The sequence below is a fragment of the Tursiops truncatus genome, chromosome 11 (genome assembly GCF_011762595.2).
Source record: "Tursiops truncatus isolate mTurTru1 chromosome 11, mTurTru1.mat.Y, whole genome shotgun sequence".
Lineage (NCBI taxonomy): Eukaryota > Metazoa > Chordata > Mammalia > Artiodactyla > Delphinidae > Tursiops > Tursiops truncatus.
In genome coordinates this window covers 95,697,347-95,718,066 of record NC_047044.1, presented here as the reverse complement: position 1 = coordinate 95,718,066, position 20,720 = coordinate 95,697,347, and the positions used below count along the sequence as shown (strand labels likewise).

At 52.1% G+C, this 20,720-nt stretch overlaps 1 protein-coding gene across 4 annotated transcripts in view; it reads left to right on the top strand.

Moving 5' to 3' along the window:
- Positions 1–20,720, top strand: part of CLSTN3 (calsyntenin 3) — a 29,087-nt gene that overhangs the window by 5,956 nt on the left and 2,411 nt on the right. For 3 of the 4 annotated variants that reach the window (XM_073789077.1, XM_073789078.1, XM_033867068.2), the window contains 13 exons: positions 546–754; positions 1,008–1,157; positions 1,415–1,600; positions 2,184–2,465; positions 3,219–3,331; positions 6,507–6,669; positions 7,434–7,490; positions 8,200–8,357; positions 8,489–8,637; positions 14,024–14,250; positions 14,553–14,723; positions 15,898–16,043; positions 16,262–16,397. In XM_073789077.1, coding sequence (XP_073645178.1) covers positions 546–754; positions 1,008–1,157; positions 1,415–1,600; positions 2,184–2,465; positions 3,219–3,331; positions 6,507–6,669; positions 7,434–7,490; positions 8,200–8,357; positions 8,489–8,637; positions 14,024–14,250; positions 14,553–14,723; positions 15,898–16,043; positions 16,262–16,397 — 2,147 coding nt within the window. Of the gene's footprint in view, positions 1–545; positions 755–1,007; positions 1,158–1,414; positions 1,601–2,183; positions 2,466–3,218; positions 3,332–6,506; positions 6,670–7,433; positions 7,491–8,199; positions 8,358–8,488; positions 8,638–14,023; positions 14,251–14,552; positions 14,724–15,897; positions 16,044–16,261; positions 16,398–16,583; positions 16,654–20,720 lie in introns of all 4 variants that reach the window. The other variant, XR_012324539.1, reaches the window with a different exon arrangement.

The window sequence follows — 20,720 nt, the reverse complement described above, 5'->3', positions numbered from 1 at the left end:
TTCTCGTTGTGGAGCATGGGGTCTAGGCACCTGGGCTTCAGTAGTTGTGGCGCCCAGGCTCTAGAGCGCAGGCTCAGTAGTTGTGGCACACGGGCTTAGTTGCTCCGCGGCATGTGGGATCTTCCCGGACCAGGGCTCGAACCCGTGTCCCCTGCATTGGCAGTCGGATTCTTAACCACTGCGCCACCAGGGAAGCCCCTGCATCTTCCTTGATTATCCCATTGGATTTGACTCTCATGAAGGAACAACCGGCTGGACACAGAATCCTCTGTCTTGCGTGGCTGTCCCCAACCTATAGCATTCTGTATAGAAGTCATCAAAATCGGCCGCTGGTATCCCCTGGGGTCGTTCCTCACCCCGTACATCAGTCACCCTTTCCCCGGTGGTGCCTGTCCCTCGCTGTGCCTGGTGCCCTGGCTGGGGGGATGAGCGTGCCCACTGCCCCGGGCTCCAGGACCTGCTGGTCCTGCCTGCTCTGCTTCCCTGTCTGGACTCCTAGTTGTGGCTGACTTTTCCTCGTCCTCCTCCCGCTCTGGCACCTGCAGGGCCACCGTGCACGTGCGGGTCAATGACGTGAATGAGTTTGCCCCAGTGTTTGTGGAGCGGCTGTACCGCGCGGCCGTGACCGAGGGGAAGCTGTACGACCGCATCCTGCGGGTGGAGGCCATCGATGGCGACTGCTCCCCCCAGTACAGCCAGATCTGCTACTACGAGATTCTCACACCCAACACCCCCTTCCTCATCGACAACGACGGTGAGCGCCTGCCACCCCAGCTGCTCCGCCCTGGGCGCCCGCGTCCCTCAGGACATCTCGGGGCTGTGCCCTCCACTTCTGTCCCTCACATCCTCATTCCTCACCCTCCTTCCCAGATGTGGAGCCTCCTTCCCTAGATTCCTTCCTCCCAGCTTCCCGCTGTCTAATTCACCTGCTGCCCTATTGGCTCACAAGTCCTCCCCAGACTTTCTCTAGTGCGCCTGACCCTCTCCATCCCCCACCCCCACCCCAGGGAACATTGAGAACACGGAGAAGCTGCAGTACAGTGGCGAGAAGCTCTACAAGTTTACCGTGACGGCTTATGACTGCGGGAAGAAGCGGGCGGTGGATGACGCTGAGGTGGAGATCCAGGTGAAGCCCACCTGTAAACCCAGCTGGCAAGGTGAGGAGCTCTGCTCTGGGACCTGTCTTGTAACCCATCTTTCACCTTGGTGTCCCTTTGCATCCCTTCTGACAACCACAGGGGTTAGGCTAGGAGTCAGGGGAGGGATATTTGGGGAAGGCTTGTAGCTGCCTACCCTGGCTGGCTATTTTCGTAGGAGCCCGAGACTGTCCGTGGATGTGGCCGGAGCAGAATGGATAGGAGGGGCTGCCTTGCCCATCTCCATCTCCACTGCCAGCTCCCTCTCACCCCTGCAGGCTGGAACAAAAGGATTGAATATGCACCAGGCGCTGGGAGCTTGGCTTTGTTCCCTGGTATCCGCCTGGAGACCTGTGATGAACCTCTCTGGAACATTCAGGCCACCATAGAGCTGCAGACCAACCATGTGGCCAAGGGCTGTGACCGTGACAACTACTCAGAGCGGGCACTGAGGAAACTCTGTGGTGGGTGTGCTCCCCTTGGCTCCCCGGGCCTGTCCCCTGTGCCCCCTACCCCCAGCCTCTGCCTGAAACTCCTCTGCCTCTTTCTTAATAATCTGTCTTGGGAATTCCCTGGCGGTCCAGTGGGTAGGACTCTGCGCTTGCATTGCAGAGGGGGCAGGTTCCATCCCTGATCCGGGAACTAAGGTCCTGCAAGCCGTGCGTTATGGCCAAAACCAAAAACAGAAATACTGAATCTGTCTTACATCTTCCTTTGCCCATCCATAGATGTATATATCTGCCGGCATGCGGCTATCTCTTGTGGTCCAAAGAGCACATAAATATGTGGGTGGCAAAGATGCATAATTGTGGCCCAAGAGAGGCACCAGATACATTATGGGACAATGGCAGGGAGAGATGACGAGTTGGAGTTGAGGTCACTGGAGAGCTATTCCTAGCCATTCCTTTCTCATCTCTGAAAGGCCAGAAGAGGCGGTGAGCGTAGCTGTGGGAAATCTTTCCTTGTCCCTCTCTCCCTGCCTGCATATCCTGTTCCCCATCTGCTGCCTCTCCGCTCTGACACCTGTGCCTTTTGGGGCTCCGGCAGGCGCGGCCCCTGGGGAGGTGGATCTGCTGCCCATGCCCGGCCCCAATGCCAACTGGACGGCAGGCCTCTCGGTGCACTACAGCCAGGACAGCAGCCTTATCTACTGGTTCAACGGCACCCAAGCTGTGCAGGTGCCACTGGGTGGCACCGCTGGGCTGGGCTCCGGGCCCCAGGACAGCCTCAGTGACCATTTTACCCTGTCCTTGTGGATGAAGCACGGTGTAACCCCCAGCAAGGGCAAGAAGGAAGAGGAAACCATCGTGTGTAACACTGTCCCAAACGGTGAGCCTTCCCTAGGGCACCCGTCTGCGTGTGGCGAGACTGGCTTCTTGTCCTGCCTCTATCACCGTCCAGTCTGTGACTGTGGACGCGTCACTCCTCTCTCTTCATCTGTCAGAGAGCAGTGCTAGGTTTCGTATTGCTGTGATTTACTCCCAGCGTGACAAGCTGGGATCCTACTGCTCTCAGAGTGATGGAACCCTCATCGCCCTTCTCATCTGCAGCTGCCTCATCACGCTGCATCCACGTGTAGCAGACGGCCCCCCAGACCTGCTCCCCTTAAAGCCCCCGTCCCAGCCTGAGTAATGCTGTACCCATTCTTCCTCTTCCACCACCCCATCCTCCTCTTGAAGGGCTAGTGGGCTCCAGCCCCCAGGACCCCTCTGCCCTCTGTGGCAGCAGCAAGCCCTCTTGAGGGGCTCAGCCTTCACATCCTCTTTCATTTCTGCCTCTTCTCGGAGCTCATCTCTCTTGACCTGAAAAGGAGTGTTGCCCATGAAGTTTGTATTAACCAAAGGACCGGTAAAGATCTGAGTGGGGGCAGGCTGGCCAGTGTCCCCCCTCAGCCAGTCAGAGTGCCCAAGAGAAGCCCGACACTGGACTCTGTGTGTGTGTGTGTGTGTGAGAGAGAGAGAGAGAGAGAGAGAGAGAAAATGAAGGGATGAAGAGAATCCGGCATCCCCTCCCTCCTGGTGCTTTGAAGCTGTTTTTGCCCATGCTTTGTGTTTGACCTCTGTCCCCATCCTCTGCCCTCAGAGGACGGCTTCTCTCACTACTCGCTGACCGTCCACGGCTGCAGAATTGCCTTCCTCTACTGGCCTCTGCTGGAGAGTGCCCGGCCAGTCAAGTTCCTCTGGAAGCTGGAGCAGGTGAGGCCGGAGCCAGGCTCCTGGGAAAGCTGGGTGGATGTAACTTGCTTTCAGGCGAGGAGGTCCTAGGGCAGGGGTGGGCATTTTCTGGGTTGCCCTGTGTCCCTTCTTTCAATCTCCACTTTCAGTTCCTGACTATTTTTACACCTCCCTGCCCCCCGCCCTGGCTCCGTTTTCTTGTTCTCTTTTTCCAAGGCTTGTCTCTTGCAGAAAGCACTCCTGGATTAAAAGGAAGTAGGGAACAAATTACTTCGAACACCAAACCCGACCAACCATCTTTCCCCTCTTGTTTTCTTTCATCTGTTTCTTATCTAGAACCTTACCAGTGCAGATGCCTGACTCTCAAGCAGTTAGCATGCTGTAATTGAGGAAATAAGTAATCTGAGGTACATAGATTAGGTTTGAGTCCCGCTAGGGGAACTTCCTAGCCATGAAATCTTGGTTAATATGTTTACAACTCAGTTTTTTTTTTACCTATGAGTTGAGGATAATAAGAATTCTATATCCCAGGGTTGTTGTAGGATTAAATGATGTAATAGACCTTTATAGACTAAAAAGCAGTATATATATATGTGTGTGTGTGTGTTTGTATATTTATATATCCATGCACATATATATATATGTATATAAATCTCACTATTTCATGGTTATGAGGGATAAATAAAAATGGGCAAAAAAGAAAAAAAAAAAGAAAAGAAAAGTCTCTTGAGCCAAGAGTTGCAGCCTCTTCTTTATTCGTTCCCCAAGCTGACCACAGGGACCGTGGGGATGAGCTGTGTTTCCATCTCCTTCTGTTTTTCTTGTAAGCCCCGGTGGAGTGGCTGAGTAAGCAAATGGCTGAAAAAAGGCAGGAAGTGGAAGAGAGAGAAAAAGGGGAACGAAAACCCACAAACTGGATAATTGAGGGCTGCCTCCAAAGGCTGCTTTCTGTGGCACTCTTTTTTTATTTTTTAATTTATTTTTTATCTTTTTTAACATCTTTATTGGAGTATAATTGCTTTACAATGGTGTGTTAGTTTCTGCTTTATAACAAAGTGAATCAGCTATACATATACATATGTCCCCATATCTCCTCCCTCTTGCGTCTCCCTCCCTCCCACCCTCCCTATCTCACCCCTCTAGGTGGTCACAAAGCACCGAGCTGATCTCCCTGTGCTATGTGACTGCTGCCCGCTAGCTATCTATTTTACATATGGTAGTGGATATATGTCCATGTCCCTCTCTCACTTTGTCCCAGCTTACACTTCCCCCTCCCTGTGTCTTCAAGTCTCTTCTCTATGGCTGCATCTTTATTCCTGTCCTGTTGTGGCACTCTTCTAAAGAGATATTCTGCCATTTGCTTCTTCTGGATCTTTCTCCCACGTTGCTAATACTGGTGACATTCCTCTTTCTAGTTTTCTTTTATTTACCCTTATTTATTCAACAAAGATTTAGTAAATACCAATTCCCTGCCATTCTACTAGGTTCTGGGGATACAATGGGGTCTAAGATGGAACAAAATCTCTGCCTTCATGGAGCTTACATTTTAGTTGAGGAGATAGATTTTTAAAAAGTAAGCAGACATATAAACATGATAAATTGTGATAAATGCTGTGAAAGAAGAAGCAAGGGACTGAGGTAGAGAATAGGAGGCAAGGAGAAGGGAACTCGCTTTAGATTGGTTGCTCAGGGAAGGTCTGATAGAAGTGAAATGTAAGCTCATCCTGAAGGATGAGACAGAGCTGTGAGAGAGAGTTCCAGGCAGAGGGAAGAGCAGATGCAAAGGCCCTGAGGCAGGAAAGGGATCAACATGTTGCAAGCACGGAAAGAGGACCAGGGAGTTAGAGCACAGTGAACAAGGGCAGAGACTGGATTTGAGGTTGGAGAGCTGGACAGTAATCAGGTATACGGTGGACTTTGTTAGTTGGGGTCATTTGGATTTTGTCCTATAAGTCTTTTGAAGGGTTTACAGCAGGGACGTGACCTGATCAGATTTACATTGTAAGAAGATCCCTTTGTATATGTATATGTATAACTGATTCACTTCGCTGTACACCTGAAACTAACACAACATTGTAAATCAACTACACTCCAATTAAAAAAAAAATCTTAAATTTTGAAGGTGCTCCTCCACCAAATTTGGGATGTATTTCTCAAATTAACTATAAATTTTTGGGGTTTCCCTGGTGGCGTGGTGGTTAAGAATCTGCCTGCCAATGCAGGGGACTAAGGGTTCGATCCCTGGTCTGGGAAGATCCCACATGCCGCAGAGCAATTAAGCCTGTGTGCCACAACTACTGAGCCTGTGCTCTAGAGCCCGCGAGCCACACCTACTGAGTCCGCGAGCTGCAACGAGTGAAGCTCACGCGCCTAGAGCCGGTGCTCCGCAACAAGAGAAGCCACCGCAATAAGCCCACGCACTACAACGAAAAGTAGCCCCCGCTCGCCGCAACTAGAGAAAGCCTGCACGCAGCAACAAAGACCCAACGCAGCCAAAAAAAAAAAAATTTTTTTTTTGTTGCAAAAATAGGAAGGATTTTTCTAATTTTGCTTCAGAAAAGATTTGGTTACAAGTAATTTATTTAATTTGCAATTAGCTATGATTTTTCAACAATTGTCATTTATATTTGGGAACATTTGTGAAGTGAGGAGAATCCAATCTTTTCAAATGTGATGAGTTGTTAATGAATACTAAGTTTGACAACATTAAATTCAGTAGTGATTTAAAGATTAAAAAAAAAAAAGAAGAAGATCCCTTTGGCAGCTATGGGAGGAAGGTCTCGGAGACACCTAAGAGTGTAAGTGCTCAGACGAGACTGTTGTAACAGAGAGAGACTGGGGACTTGAATGATTGGGTGGCAATGGAGATGGAGAAAACGGCACAGAAACCCACAGCTTTTAGTTCTGTTTGGACTCGGGATGGACAGCACCTGCTGACGGACTCCTCTTAGGAATGTTGATGCTTTTAAAGGTTTACCTGCAGAGTGGAATTTTAGGTACGAGGTTGGAGCCTGATAGATTCTGGGCAAGGATCTTACTCCTTTAGCTGGGTGGGCAGCAATTCACCAGAAGGACCTGTTGATAGGACAGGCACTACGAGGGACTGTGCCCTGCCTCCCAGGAGGTGGGGCGGTGCCTTGCGTTCGTTCCCTGGGGATGGTGTGACTGACAGGTTCCTGCCCTTCCCCACCCCCAGGTCTGCGATGACGAGTGGCACCACTATGCTTTGAACCTCGAGTTCCCCACGGTCACACTCTATGCCGATGGCATCTCTTTCGACCCTGCCCTCATCCACGACAACGGTCTCATCCACCCGCCCCGACGGGAGCCCGCGCTCATGATTGGGGCCTGCTGGGCTGGTAAGTCCCGCCGAGCTTCTCCATGGAGGCGCTAATGGTTGGGGCCTCCCGCGGCTGATGGAGGAGCAAAAGGGCAGCCTGACCTCATGAGCTCATCGCCCTGCAGTTGGGCAGGGAGGCCGGGAAAGATCTCTTGGGGAGGAGACCACAGCCCCTCAGGTGTCCTTCCTGTTGGACTGGTCATCACCTCTGACTTGGAGGAGTTTCCTGCTCAGGCAACACCAGCATCTTTCTTTCTGTAACTTCAGTCACTTCCCACTTTGTTCCATCCCAGTGATGATGATTCCACAGCCCATTCTCCTGCTGGAGGACAGTAACCCTGCAGAGAGTCAGCAACCTTCTAACTTTTAAGCTGTTTCTTTCATTTTTTCCTTCTGGGAGGGTGTGTGTGTGTGTGTGTGTGTGTGTGGTGTGTATGTGGTGTGTTTGTGTGTGTGTGTGTGGTGTATTTGCATATGTGGTGGGTGTATGTATGTGGTGTATCTGGTTTGTGTGTATAGTGTATCTCTGTATGTGTGTGTGTGTGTGTGTGTGTGTGTGTGTGTGTGTGTTGTACCAGAGCCCTTGTGTTTCCTCAGCAGCATATTTGGAGTTTGTCTATAACAGAGGCCTGAGATAATCTCAGACATGACAAAAGGAGGGTTGGGATTCAGCAGAGAGGTTCAAGTCCTACACGGGCAGGGGCAACGCCTGGAAGACCTCCCCGTCCTCTCTGTCAATCTGGCCACACATCCCTGAGCTCACTGGCAATTTTTCTCCCCCAGAGGAGAAGAACAAAGAGAAGGAAAAGGGAGGCGACAACAGTACGGACGCCACAGCAGGTACTTGCGTGTGAGATCTGGAGGCCGGAGAGCTAGCATCTCAGTTTAGGGGTCCGGCTCCGGCTCCCGCGTCCGCATGGCCCTACCCGGCCTCACCGTTCACCGCCTCGCCCACCACCAGGGGGCAGAGCCTCCGAGCATCGCAGCCAGGCGGGCTCGCCCGGGAGAGGGCGGCCAGATGGAGCCGGGCTGGGCGCCGGTGTCCTTTCCTGCCCACGGAGTGAAGTCGAGGGTTCTCGTGCTGGCTTTCCGCGTGGCAGAGCGCAGAGGGCAGGAGGCAGCCACGCGGCCGGGAGAGCTGGGCATCCCTGAAGCTCACGCGCATCCTTCCCGGTGCTCCCCGCATGCACCGTGAAGACCCCCTCGCGCACTCTCCTCGTTTTCTGCCTTGAGTCTCCTCTTTCCTCCCTTTGGTCCTGCTTTCCTTCTCTTTCTGCCTCTGCCGGAAGCTTTTCTCATTTCCGTGGCTTCTATTTTTCGCCCTCCGTCTCCCCCCGCCCCTCCCCGCCCACCCCCGGTTTTATTCTGTCTTCTCGCTCTGCCTTGTCCCATCTTCCCTTAGCCTCCCTTGCCGCTCATCAATCTTTTCTTCTTTTGGCTTCCACCTGGCTCCTTCCCGTCTCCCTTCTCCAGCCTGCTGCTCTTTCTCTCAGCCCCCTCTTCTTACGCCTCCTCTCACCTCTGGTCCGCCCCTGTGTTCCTGCCCTAGGAGACCCCTTGCCGATCCACCACTACTTCCACGGCTACCTGGCTGGTTTCAGCGTGCGCTCAGGTCGCCTGGAGAGCCGTGAGGTCATCGAGTGCCTCTATGCATGTCGGGAGGGGCTGGACTATAGGGATTTCGAGAGCCTGGGCAAAGGCATGAAGGTATCGCCCCTTCCTCTAGCCCCCTCCCTCCAGGCATGGCCCCTGACCCCGCCCTTCCCCACCCCCACCTCTGCTCCCTTCCTCTCCCGCCTCTGGTCGTGCTCTCAGCCCTGTCTGTGTCTGGGGCCCAGGTCCACGTGAACCCCTCGCAGTCCCTGCTCACCCTGGAGGGGGACGATGTGGAGACCTTCAACCATGCCCTGCAGCATGTGGCTTACATGAACACTCTGCGCTTTGCCACGCCCGGCGTCAGACCCCTGCGCCTCACTACTGCCGTCAAGTGAGTGTTGGGTGGGCGGGCAAGTCACGGAACAGAGCCAGACAGTGTCAGAACTCCTTGGCCTTAGGCACCACCGACGGCTAGGCACACCTCCCTCGTTTCAGGGATGAAAAACTGACCTGCCCAATTGACACAGCAATGCCGGGAGAAGAGCCTGGACCAGACTCAGATTTTCCAAAAAAGGGTTCATGACTCTTCCCACTGAAGCACACCGCCAGGATTTGGGGGGTTTTAATCTCTGCGTCTCTGTGCTGATATGTAAAGTGGGACAGAAGAGGGTACTGGACTGGGATCCGGGAGACCTGACACTAATTCTGACTCAGTACTAATTCTCTGGATGACCTTGGGCAAAGACCTCTAGTTGCTTGATTAATCAACCTCTTGCAAGATCAAACAGGATGATCTAAGTCTGGGGATTGGCAGCCGATGACCCCAGGAGCAAATCTGGCCTGCTGCTCATTTGCATATTGTTTATGGAAATGAGCTGCTTTCACCCTATGATGGCAGGGCTGAGTAGCTGGGACAGAGACTGGTACAAAAAGTCGAAAATATTTACCGTCTGGCCCTTCCTAGAAAAAGTTTGCTGACTTTTGAGTTCTAAGTGAAGGATTCTGAATTCTTTAAATGAAAAACTGTGCATTACTTCAAGGTTTAAGTATATTAGGTATTTAAAAATACAGACTGAGAGGTCATGAAAGCCTAAGAGTTATGGACACAGAGTCTTTTACTTACTAGCTTTTTAAAAATAAATTTATTTATTTATTTTTGGCCGCATTGGGTCTTCGTTGGTGTGCGCGGCCTTCTCATTGCAGTGGCTTCTCTTGTTGTGGAGCACGGGCTCTAGGCGCGCAGGCTTCAGTAGTTGTGGTGCGTGGGCTTCAGTAGTTGTGGCATGCGGGCTCAGTAGCTGTAGCTCGTGGGCTCAGTAGTTGTGGTACACGGGCTTAGTTGTTCTGCGGTATGTGGGATCTTCCCAGACCAGGGCTCGAACCCGTGTCCCGGGCATTGGCAGGCGGATTCTTAACCACTCCGCCACCAGGGAAGCCCCTTACTAGCTTTTTAGCACTGAGAAAATGCCATAGAGCAGGGATAACAATAGAATCTAACTCATGGAAGTGTTGTGAGGGTAAATGATAGCATCCAGATCAAATGCCCAGAGGAGTGCCTGTTCTGTCAACACTGGCTACTGTTATACGAAGGCATTTTCACCCCGTATTATGTTGATGGGGCAGTTTTTAGGAGCTACTGCCATCCAGTGGGTGGATCACATAATGTAAGGGTCAGGATTCCTGTGTTCCCTTCTCCCCTGCTCTGCCTCAGTTTCTCCAAAAGCTATCTGAAGAGAAACATCTCTGACTTGTCCCTATCCTGGCATGGGTGGGTTTGGAGAGGAGAGGGCTCTGAGCCCTCGACAGTGACTGGGCGTGACTGTCAGGCCTCCCAGAGCTTTGGAAGGCAGGGGCAGGGCTTTGGGGAATTGGGCTGCTGGTCCACGGTGTGGTCCTGGTGGGGAGCTGAAGGCCACGGCAGATGAGGTCACGTGGGTGCAGATCTGCGCTGAGGATGCGCCCCACCGTGTTCTAGTCAGAACTCTAGCTGTTAGAGGGCTCTCACCCAGCTACGAAGGTATGAAGGGCTTCATCCCTCAGGGACCAAGGAATGGCTTCATCCCCTTCGTAGGCTCAGGAGTCACGGCAGAGGGAGGGCTCTGTCTTCTGGCTTATGGTGGAGCTCTGCATGGGGCAACCCCACAAGGGGGGAGTTGACACCCTCTCTGTTGACTGTCTTATTTGAATTCCTCCAACCTCTTTCCCGCCCAGGGAAGAGGCTTATCCAAGGACTGGGAACCTGACGTTGCTCCTTCAGTAGAGGGAAGGGGCCTTTTTCCTTTATGAGGTTAAGAAAGAGAGAAGTCTCATTTCTCCATTTTAGGGCTACCATGTGGTTAGCGCTACCCTAACACTTCCTTGAGGTTGAAGGAGAAAATATAGAGGTGTGTGTGTGTGTGTGTGTGTGTGTGTGTGTGTGTGTGTGTGTGTGTGAGAAACAGGGAGAGACCGATACCCAGCGGCGCCTTCCTTCCTGTGATGCACATCCTTGCCCTGGTCCATGTGGCTTCCCCAGCCTCCAGTGTTCAGTGCTTGGACCTCTGTCCATTTAAAGCCAGATTTATGCAGCCATTCAGTCAATGCAGGTTTCCCCTAAGTTGTTGTTGTTTCTTAATCTCTTGGATTCTTGGAAAGCTCATCTGGCTACCACATCCTTTTCTCTAGCTTTGTTCTCTTTCCGTAGCTCTTGAATTTCTTCCTGCTTGTTGTAAGTTCCATCTAGAAGTTCTGCCAGCACCTCAGACAAACGAGCTAAAGCTTAATAATGAACTTCGATGCCTGAACTAGCCCCTCCCCCTGAATTCTCTGCTTCTGTAATGGTGTCTCTGTCCTTGCAGTTACCCCGGCTTGCAGCTTCTGAATCGCCTTTGATTCCTCCGTCTTTATCCTCCACACCCCATTGGTTACCAGGTCACCTAGATCCCGCTCTGCGCCCATGTCTGGCATCTGTCTCCTCTTTTTCCATCTCCAGCAGCTCTCATTACCTCTCATCGGGCCTATTGCTCTAGCCTCCTAACTAGTGGACTATCTCTAGTATTCTAACTTCAGTTCAGTTTCTACCCAGAGGCTAGGTTAGTGATCTGAAATCAGAATGTCCACCCTCACACTTCCCTGCTGAAGAAGACGTCCATGGTTCCCTCCTGCCCACTGCACAAAACTTGCGCTCAAAGCCCATGACCATCTGGCCCAGCGTTTCCTGCCTCACGTTCCTCTACTCCCCTTCGTGTATTCCTCACCCTCCACTCTAGGGTCAACTTTCTGCCCTCCTCCAAAGGCTAGCTCACTTGCTACTTCTCTTGATTATTCCTACCCTCCCTTGCCAAATGCCCCACTCCCATCCTTAGCCAGAAACAACCTCTCCCACTCCGAACTCTCGTGGGTTTGTGTGATGGTGACCACGTTGGCTCTTGTTTTAAGGTTTGCGTGCCATTTCTAATCTCTTGACCAGTTCATTAGTGTCCTTCGGGTCTGGACCAGCCCCCTAGTACCTTTTGGGTCCCCTTTGGATCACCCATCACAGTGGGAGTGTCTGTTGGAGTCTGTGCTTCCAGAGTTAGCTGGGGTTGTTTTCCAGGAGGCTTTGATCCGGGTCTCGCTGGACGACTGTGCAGACTGTCTCAGGTCCTGCTCCTTCTGGCACAGGAGCTCAGCAGACTGTGGGTCTGGTACCTTCAGGGGCTCTGCGTTCATGGTATCCGCTGAGGTTACACCTTCTCCCTCTGGCTACAGTAGTCAAGCTGGGCCTGCTCGGTAGTGTGTGTGATAGTCCTTTCAACAGAATCATTTCTGTTAGCCCGGGTGTATGGACCACAGGCCCTGCTCTGGAATTACCACCTCCCCTGTGAAGACTGCTTGTTCAAGGGCCACTTCCTTTTTTTTTCGGCCATGCCGTGCACCTCGCAGGATCTTAGTTCCTTGACCAGGGTTTGAACCTGGGTCCAGGGCAGTGAAAGCGCCACGTCCTAACCACTGGACCAGCAGGGACTTCCAAGGGGGCACTTGTTTACAAATAAATTCGACTAATGCAAACCCACGTGGTGGCTGTGGTTTAGTGGAAGAATCGTGGACTTGGAATGAGAAGAATGGGTTCAAGCCTGGCCCGGGACACATATTTCTTATGTGGCCAAGATGCTTGACCCGAGAGCTTTGGTTTCTTATCCCTATTGCAACAGCAGCCACGGAAGGTTAAATGAAACAATGTGGACAAAATGCTTCACAGAGCAGCAAGCACTCTGAGAATTACTGATTGGCTGGAGGCAATCCTGGGAATGTGTTCCCCGAGCTGCTGTGCTGTTGTTGGTTTGGGCCGGCTCAGTCCTCTAGGGAGGGTTTGTCTGGTACCAGGATCAGCGAGGCTTCACGGGATGGTGGATGCAGGTCCAAGATGGTCAGATTAGCTCACCTACTGAAATGTGTTTCTCTGATACTAGAGAGGATGAATTGGAGACACTCCAAGCAGGAGGACATCCTTTTTTTTTTTTTTTAATTCACGTATAGTTGGTTCACTGTGTTGTTGTAATTTCTGCTGTACAGCATGATTCAGTTATACATACATATATGTGCTTTTTTAATATTCTTTTCCATTATGACTTATCATAGGACATTGAATATAGTTCCCTGTGCTATACAGTAGGACCTTGTTGTTTATCCATTCTATGTATAAAAGCCTACATCTGCTCACCCCAGCCTCCCACTCCATCCCTCCCCCAACCCCCTCCCCCTTGGGAACCACCAGTCTGTGCTCTACGTCCGTGATTCTGTTTCTGTTTCATAGAGAGGTTCGTGTCGTATTTTAGAGTCCACATATAAGTGATATCATATGATATTCGTCTTTCTCTTTCTGACTTATTTCACTTAGTAGGATAATCTCTAGTTGTAGCCATGTTGCTGCAAATGGCATTATTTTGTTCTTTTTGATGGCTGAGTAATATTCCATCGTATATATGTACCACATCTCCTTTATCCATTCATTTGTCAATGGACAGGTTGTTTCCATGTCTTGGCTATTGTGAGTAGTGCTGCTATGAGCATAGGGATATATGTACCTTTTTGAATTATAGTTTGGAGGGCATTCTTTGATATGCTCCCCACTCCCACCCCACTTTTGTTGTTGGATATTTTTTCTTTTTTTTTTTTCTTTTTTTTTCGGTACGCGGGCCTCTCACTGTTGTGGCCTCTCTCATTGCGGAGCACAGGCTCCGGATGCACAGGCCCAGCGGCCATGGCTCATGGGCCCAGCTGCTCCGTGGCATGTGGGATCTTCCCGGACCAGGACACGAACCCGTGTCCCCTGCATCGGCAGGCAGACTCTCAACCACTGCGCCACCAGGGAAGCCCTGTTGTTGAATATTTTTTGACACATATCTACCAGATATTGTACTGAAACACACTTTTTTTTTTTAACATCTTGGGTGAAGAACTATGTATGTATATATATTTCTGTAAGTTCAGTTTGTAAAATACTGTTTGATAGATGTTCCATGGTCTTGGGGGTAGGGCATTGGTGATGTCATCATCCCCATAGGTCAGGGCTGCCTAACCTTCTGTCCCTGGCCCTTCCCTGCAGTGGTATCCTCCCTGGAAAGGGTATCTCCCCCTCCAGCTTTGCTATGGGGGTGATGGTCGTGCAGAGACACTATCCCCCCTTTCTTCCCCTTTCCCTCCCTGACACGGGGTGCTCTCTGTAGAGGTGGAGGCCCAGAGTGGTGGTCAGAATATAGATTATAAGGGAGGGGATGATGGGGTCACAGGCTGCCTCTCTCCCTCTTCTCATATAGGTGCTTCAGCGAAGAATCCTGTGTCTCCATCCCCGACGTGGAGGGCTACGTGGTGGTGCTCCAGCCTGATGCCCCTCAAATCCTGCTGAGTGGCACTGCTCATTTTGCCCTCCCAGCTGTGGACTTCGAGGGACCCGAGGGGGTCCCTTTGTTCCCTGATCTTCAAATCACTTGCTCCATTTCTCACCAGGTGGAGGCCAAAAAGGACGAGAGTTGGCAGGGCACAGGTAAGGGTGACCTCAAGGAGTGATAGTGTCCAGAGAAGGGGTCCGTGTCTGGAACCAGAGTGAAGGAGAAGCTCTGGGGCTGGCCATGAGAGCGACAACATCCCTCATTCACTTTTCTAGAACCACTGACTGTTAGGAACGAGAGCCAGCGGGAGACCCCCGGGTGTCAGAAGGTTGATGGGTAGTGACGTTTTTGACAATGATGCTGGCAGCTCTCAGGGGATGAGCCCGGAAGGGGAGGAAGCGTGGCCATGAGGTGGGCCCTTCAGCTCTGACCCACATCCTGACTGCCTCCTGTCCAGTGACAGACACACGCATGTCGGATGAGATCGTGCACAACCTGGATGGCTGTGAGATTTCTCTGGTGGGGGATGACCTGGACCCTGAGCGGGAAAGCCTGCTCTTGGACGTGGCGTCCTTGCAGCAGCGAGGCTTGGAGCTCACCAACACGTCTGCCTACCTCACCATTGCCGGTCAGTGGGGCCCAAGAACCTGTCCTCTTTCCTTGGGTGCGCCCCTCCCCATGGTCAAGTCTCTGGGAAACTCAGAGGGTCCTCCTTCCAGGCTCAGGGATGTGGCCAAGTGCCCCCTTGCACCTTCCCTGCCTGGAATGTCCTCTGGCTTTCGGATTGTCCCTAGAGGTGGTGGCTGGGGTTTGGGCTCCTGATGGTTCTTTCCCAGCTTCTCTCTCCATCCCAGCTCACCTCCACTTTGGTCTCCACTCTTCTTTGGCTCAGTCTCTGAATAGCTTTCTTTTTTTTTTAAGTTATTTATTTATTTTTGGCTGCATTGGGTCTTCGTTGCTGCGCGCGGGCTTTCTCTAGTTGTGGCGAGCGGGGGCTACTCTTTGTTGCGGTGCGCAGGCTTCTCACTGCGGTGGCTTCTCTTGTTGCGGAGCACGGGCTGTAGGCACGTGGGCTTTGGTAGTTGTGGCACACAGGCTCAGTAGCTGTGGCTCGCGGGCTCTAGAGCGCAGGCTCAGTAGTTGTGGCGCACAGGCTTAGTTGCTCTGTGGCATGTGGCATCTTCCCGGACCAGGGATCGAAGCGTGTCCCCGGCATTGGCAGGCGGATTCTTAACCACTGTGCCACCAGGGAAGTCCTCTGAGTAGCTTTCTAATCCTCTAGCCATTTGGTACTCGCCCTCTTCTCTGTCTTGCGTCTCACTAATCTCATGGACACAGCACAGCTTTAAGTCAAGTGCTCATCTCTTACCGTCTGGTGGTAATGATTTGTTGGTAGCTTCCCAGGGAAGCCTCATCCTCTCTGAAGGATGCTCCATCAGGGAGAATAGAAGATGAGGCGGTCAGTTCCTTCCTGTTTCCGTTCCCTTCCAGAGCCTCACCGAGAACTTCTGTGTTATCCTCTCTCCGTTTCCCCCCTGCTGCCACCTCCCTCTGTCCTGCAGGGTGTTCCTATTTCCTTCTCTCCATCCCTCCTCCCAGCTCTCAGAGGAGGGCGGAGGCAGAAATGGAGCCTCGGTTACTCTATCCCAGTCAGTCGGAGCTGGTGGGGATGCAGGGGAGCGTCTCTCCAACTGAGAACTCGGGTCGCACCCCTGTTGAGGGGTGGCAGCTGGTGGGAGTCTGGGAGAGAGACTCCAGGCCTCTTCGCTGGCTCCTGCCCTGAGCTGCCTCCTGGTCGCCAGGGGTGGAGGGCATCACTGTGTATGAAGAGATCCTGAGACTGGCTCGTTACCGGCTGCGACGCGGGGCTGCCCTCTATGCCAGGAAGTTCCGGCTTTCCTGCTCAGAAATGAATGGGCGTTACTCCAGCAATGAATTCGTCGTGGAGGTACCCAGAGTCCCCTTCCTTCCACAGCCAACCCCGCTGGCGAGGAGCCGGGGTGGGGTGGACTGAACCTGCTGGTGCGTGGGGATGGAAATTGCAGCCCAGGGGACTCCTGGCCCCGGTGGGGAAGCTGGGGGGCAGTGGGGGAGAGCTGGGCCCTCGGGGGCTGGAGGAGGGGCGGGGAGAAGCGAGCGTGCCCACTGAGCCTGCCCTCGCTCCAGGTCAGCGTCCTGCACAGCGTGAACCGGGTCACTCACCCCAGCCACATGCTCAGCTCCCAGCAGTTCCTGCACCGAGGTCACCAGCCCCCACCTGAGATGGCTGGACACAGCCTGGCCAGCTCCCACCGGAACTCCAGTACGTAAGGCTGCGTGGGTCCAGCCGGGCGGGTGGGTGGAAGGAGTGGGTGGGCACGAGCGTCCTCCCCTCCACCACTGGGCCGTGGGGGTGGGGTGGGAGGAGGAACGGGGTCGAGCCATGGATTCTGTTCCCTGTGGAACTTGACTTAGTTGACGGCTGTGATCCAATCCCTTTATCCCCCAGATCATTCACTTTGCCTAGTGGAGAGTCCGAGCCTTGGGTCATCACAGGGGCACTCATGCCTGGGATCATGGTCAGTGTGGGTTTAGCCTTTGTTGTTCCTGCTGCCCTCCCCCAACAATATCAAGTTAGCCCTGGACCTAGGGATCCTCAATAGTGAAGCTACCAAGTATGTATTAAGCACCTACTGTGTACTAGCACTGTCCACAATACAATGAAGAATACAAAATTTATAGGATAGATACAGTTCCTATCCTCAAGGAGAAAGTTGGTGCTATTGCGTGTGTAATTATGTGCTAACTATATAAGACTGTTTCTAAAACAAAATATGCAAACACGCCAAGTATTACATCCAGCTGGAGCGCTGCCCTTCAAAGCAATCTCATTCCCTGGCCATGATTGTTTACTAGTGATGCAGTTTTTAATTCACAATTTAAGAGTTACTTAATTATAGAAAAACTGGAAACTGTAAGTATAAGGGAGAAAAGTCAGCCATAATTCCACCACAATTGGCCATTGTTAATATGGTGTTATTATTATGTGCCAACTTTTGTCTGTGCCTGTAATTTTTTTTTCTTTTAACAAACTTGGGATCAAACTATTTTGTAACCTAATATTTACACCTAATATTATAAAATGAGTCTTCTCCCCCATTGTTAAAGACTGCAATGATCCTGATGTTGCTGGAAGTGATTTTTGGAATCCCTTTTGAGAATTGCTTTCAAAGTCAATTTATGAGATGCATTTTTTTTGTTCCTTTTGGTACACACCTTGCCTTTGGCCCAGTTCAGTATTACCCAACTTCAGCATCCACTTTTGTCAGAGTTGGCTCTGTGTTTGTACACATAAAACCAACTCTCAAAGGGCAGAGATTTGTCACTTTTTTAAAAAGTCAAAAGGCGTATCTCAGGCTCTGAAGGCAATTCCCTAAAGAGTTCCAAAAATGCTTTCTTGGGAGGTCATGGTCACTGAACCCTACCCTGAAAGGACAGCTCGCACATCAACCATGTAATCGGAAGAATAATGAACACATCGGTGTGCCAGGCACCCTGCCCGTGGGCTTTACACCTATTAACCCAGTGAATCATTACAGACGAAAGATGGAATAGGTACTAGAATTATCCCCTCTGAAGGCAAAGAAATGGAGGCCCAGAGAGGTTAAGTACCTTATCCAAGGTCACACAGCTAAAACACGGTGGAGCCAGGATTCGAATCCAGGCAGCAGGATTCCAGAGCCCGTGCTCTAACCATCACCCTCTATACCCTGTCCATTTATGTTTGATGCTTTAAAAAAAAAAGTCTCGTTACTTTATAGTTGCACCTAATTTGGGGGAGCTCCTTAGGGCTTCCCAGTATGTTTTTGACTGAGGCTAGCTCCCTGGTACCCCCGGAGTTCAGTCTGTTTTCCTCTCCTTGGACAGTGGCCACCACTGCACTGTCTCTTGTGTTTCCCTTTCCCTGGGGCTGGCTCCCTTCATCCTTGCTCTTTCTGAAAACAACTGCAGACGCCTTTTTAAGTGTTCTTCCTGTGATTCCTACAGCAAAGCAGATGGAAGTAGGTGTGAGGAGGGAGTATAAGGCGTAACCAAGTTGCAAAGGTTCTAGGAAGCTTTCGAGGTGTGTGAGTGAACTAAACCTGTTTTTGTTAAATAGACTTTTGGGGCCACAACTCCCTAGCTCTTCCTCCAGTTCTTTCACTGGGAATCATCCCACTCAGCCTCTTCGGGGCTGGATACTGGGTTCTGCCACTCAGATTAGGCTCAAGGCGCGTCCAGGTTGGCGTTGCTGCTGGGCTCGGTAAGTCTCTCACCCTTGTTTTCTCTGCTTGCTCTGAGATCCCACCTGAGAGCGGCAGCCTGCTTTTGCCTTTTCCCCTGACTTTGGCCTGAGTAGGACACAGAGTTCATAGTTCACCTGAGGGCCCTGGTGATTGACATCTCCTGAGCTTATCAGGAGATCCATTTCATCAAACCTGTTCTATGTGCCCTTCCTGACTCTTCAAGGTGTTCTCTCCCTTTCCCCTCCCTCCCAGCCCCAAGAGTGGAGTTACAGGATTGTGGTTTTGCAATTTCAAATTACTCTGACCATGCAAAAGAGTAAGAGATAGAATTCCCTCCAACGAGACAGGGGCTTCATTTCTCTGAAGCTCCCAAGTGCATGAGGAAAGAGAGATCAGTGGGAACCAGGACAGTCAGCCGGGGAAGGTCCGGTGGTGCATTCAGACCTTGAGCTTGGACCTTGAAGGGTAGAAGCGTAGATGGACGTGAGGGAGAATGAGAGTTTGAGAACTGAGGGTGGGTGGGTGGTATGGGGGAGCTGTGTTTAGGGAGAATGAGGCTGTCTGAGAAGGGTAAGATGAGCGATGAAGACAACATTTATCCAGTCTTCCCAAATGTTGGTGCACATCACAATCGCCTGGGGAACAGTAAAAACGCTTGGTGCCTAGGCCATACCCAGACCAGTTCAATCAGAAGGTCTGGGGTCGGGGGCCAGGTATCAGGGGAGTTTAAAGATCCGCAGGTGATTCCAACGTGCAGCCAAGTTTGGAACCATTTCCCGGTTTGTTACCTACATGTATCCGAGACTTTGCGGAAAGACCTGCAGTGCAATAGGATACAAATAGAAAATGAAATTGGAAGCGAGGAGGAAAGGACAATGAGGAAGGAAGACGATGAAGCCAAGGGATAAGTCAGTTCATAAAATACCTGCTGTGAGATGCTGTGACGTTGCTAGAATGGCCAGCATTTGGACTCTGAGCTTCCTTGTAGCTGAAGCAGAAGGGAAGCTGAGCAGTTAGGAAAGTCCTATGATGGGACCAACCAGTGCTTCAGGAGCAGCCCGGGGACCCAGAGCAGAAGGACGTTTCTCTCTAGGCTCTTCAGAAAGGGGGCTCCACGTGGGGCTGTGGACAGGGCTTCAACCCTGTCTCACAATCACACGGAACCAGGAGTTTCACACGGGCCACCGGCTAAAACTGAAACACCCCTTCGTGTTGTCCTTGGAGGTCATTCAAGGCCAGAATCAACTGCTTGGGTCTAATGTAGAAAGAAAGGTTGACGGTACTTCCTAAACTCTTGATTTTTGTCTGTAACTAATTTAAAAATCCTCCCATCTCCCTGGCCTCCTGGCTGATTAGAAACTAGCCATACTTGTCTGCCTGCAGATAGAGGGTCTGCCTTTTGTCTTTCTTGTGGTCATTTCTTATTCCAGGCAGTCAACCTGTCACTTCCTTCACCAGGCCAGGGGCTCAGAGGAGCAAATGCATTTGATTAAGACACAAAACAGCAGCTTTGGCTCGTCATCACTGTGCCCCTAGAGCTATGTGCCCCCTGCTATGGCCTCCACTCTGAGGAGGGGTTTCTGCTCCTTCTAGAGCCTGGGCTTAGCTACAGGGGCATTCTGCTGGTGGGGTCACTGCCCTCGGATCTTGCCCACTGACACGAAGACGCGGGAGGGGCTGTTGCCTACAGAGGAGCAGAAAGGGCAACTCTGCCTCCCCCGTCTCTTCCCCCATCCCCAGACAGTTGAGAAATTCTCATCCAGCCAGGCCTGTCTCTCCCCGGAGCCAGTGCCCGGGAGCCCACCTGGCCTGCTCAGCAGAGTCAGCTCTCGTTGGCCCCAGGTGGGCTATGGGTCAGGTCAGGCTGGGGACCGACCTGGCGGAGCGCCGTCAGGGCGGCCTCAGGGAGGGGTGAGGGTAGTATGGCTACTCAGGCAGGGGGTGCTCCCACACCTGGGTGGCTCTGGAGCGCGTGGCAGCGTGTGTGTGCTGCCGGAGGATGGGTGTGCCGCAGGGGTGGGGAGCTCCCTGCGCTCTGCTCTGTCTTTCAGCATGTGAGTCTTAGAGGCTGTGGGTAAATTCGTGTGCGTGTGTGCATGTGTGTGTGTGTACAGGAGGTGGGCAAGGCTGTGCTCACGGCTGTTGGCTCTGTGGCCCTCAGGGCCCAGGTCTGTGGCGTTTACACCTTCCTGCAGGGGTTCTCCTGGTCTGCCCAGCTGGCGGGGAGCTGGGTGGCACTGCACGTGTGGCTCTCCTGTGCCTTGGTGGAGACCCTCAGGCGCGTCCCTTTGATGCTGCCGTGCGAGCAGGTCTCCAGGTGGCTGGTGTGAGCAGCTGTGCAGGCCGGCAGAGGCCCGGTG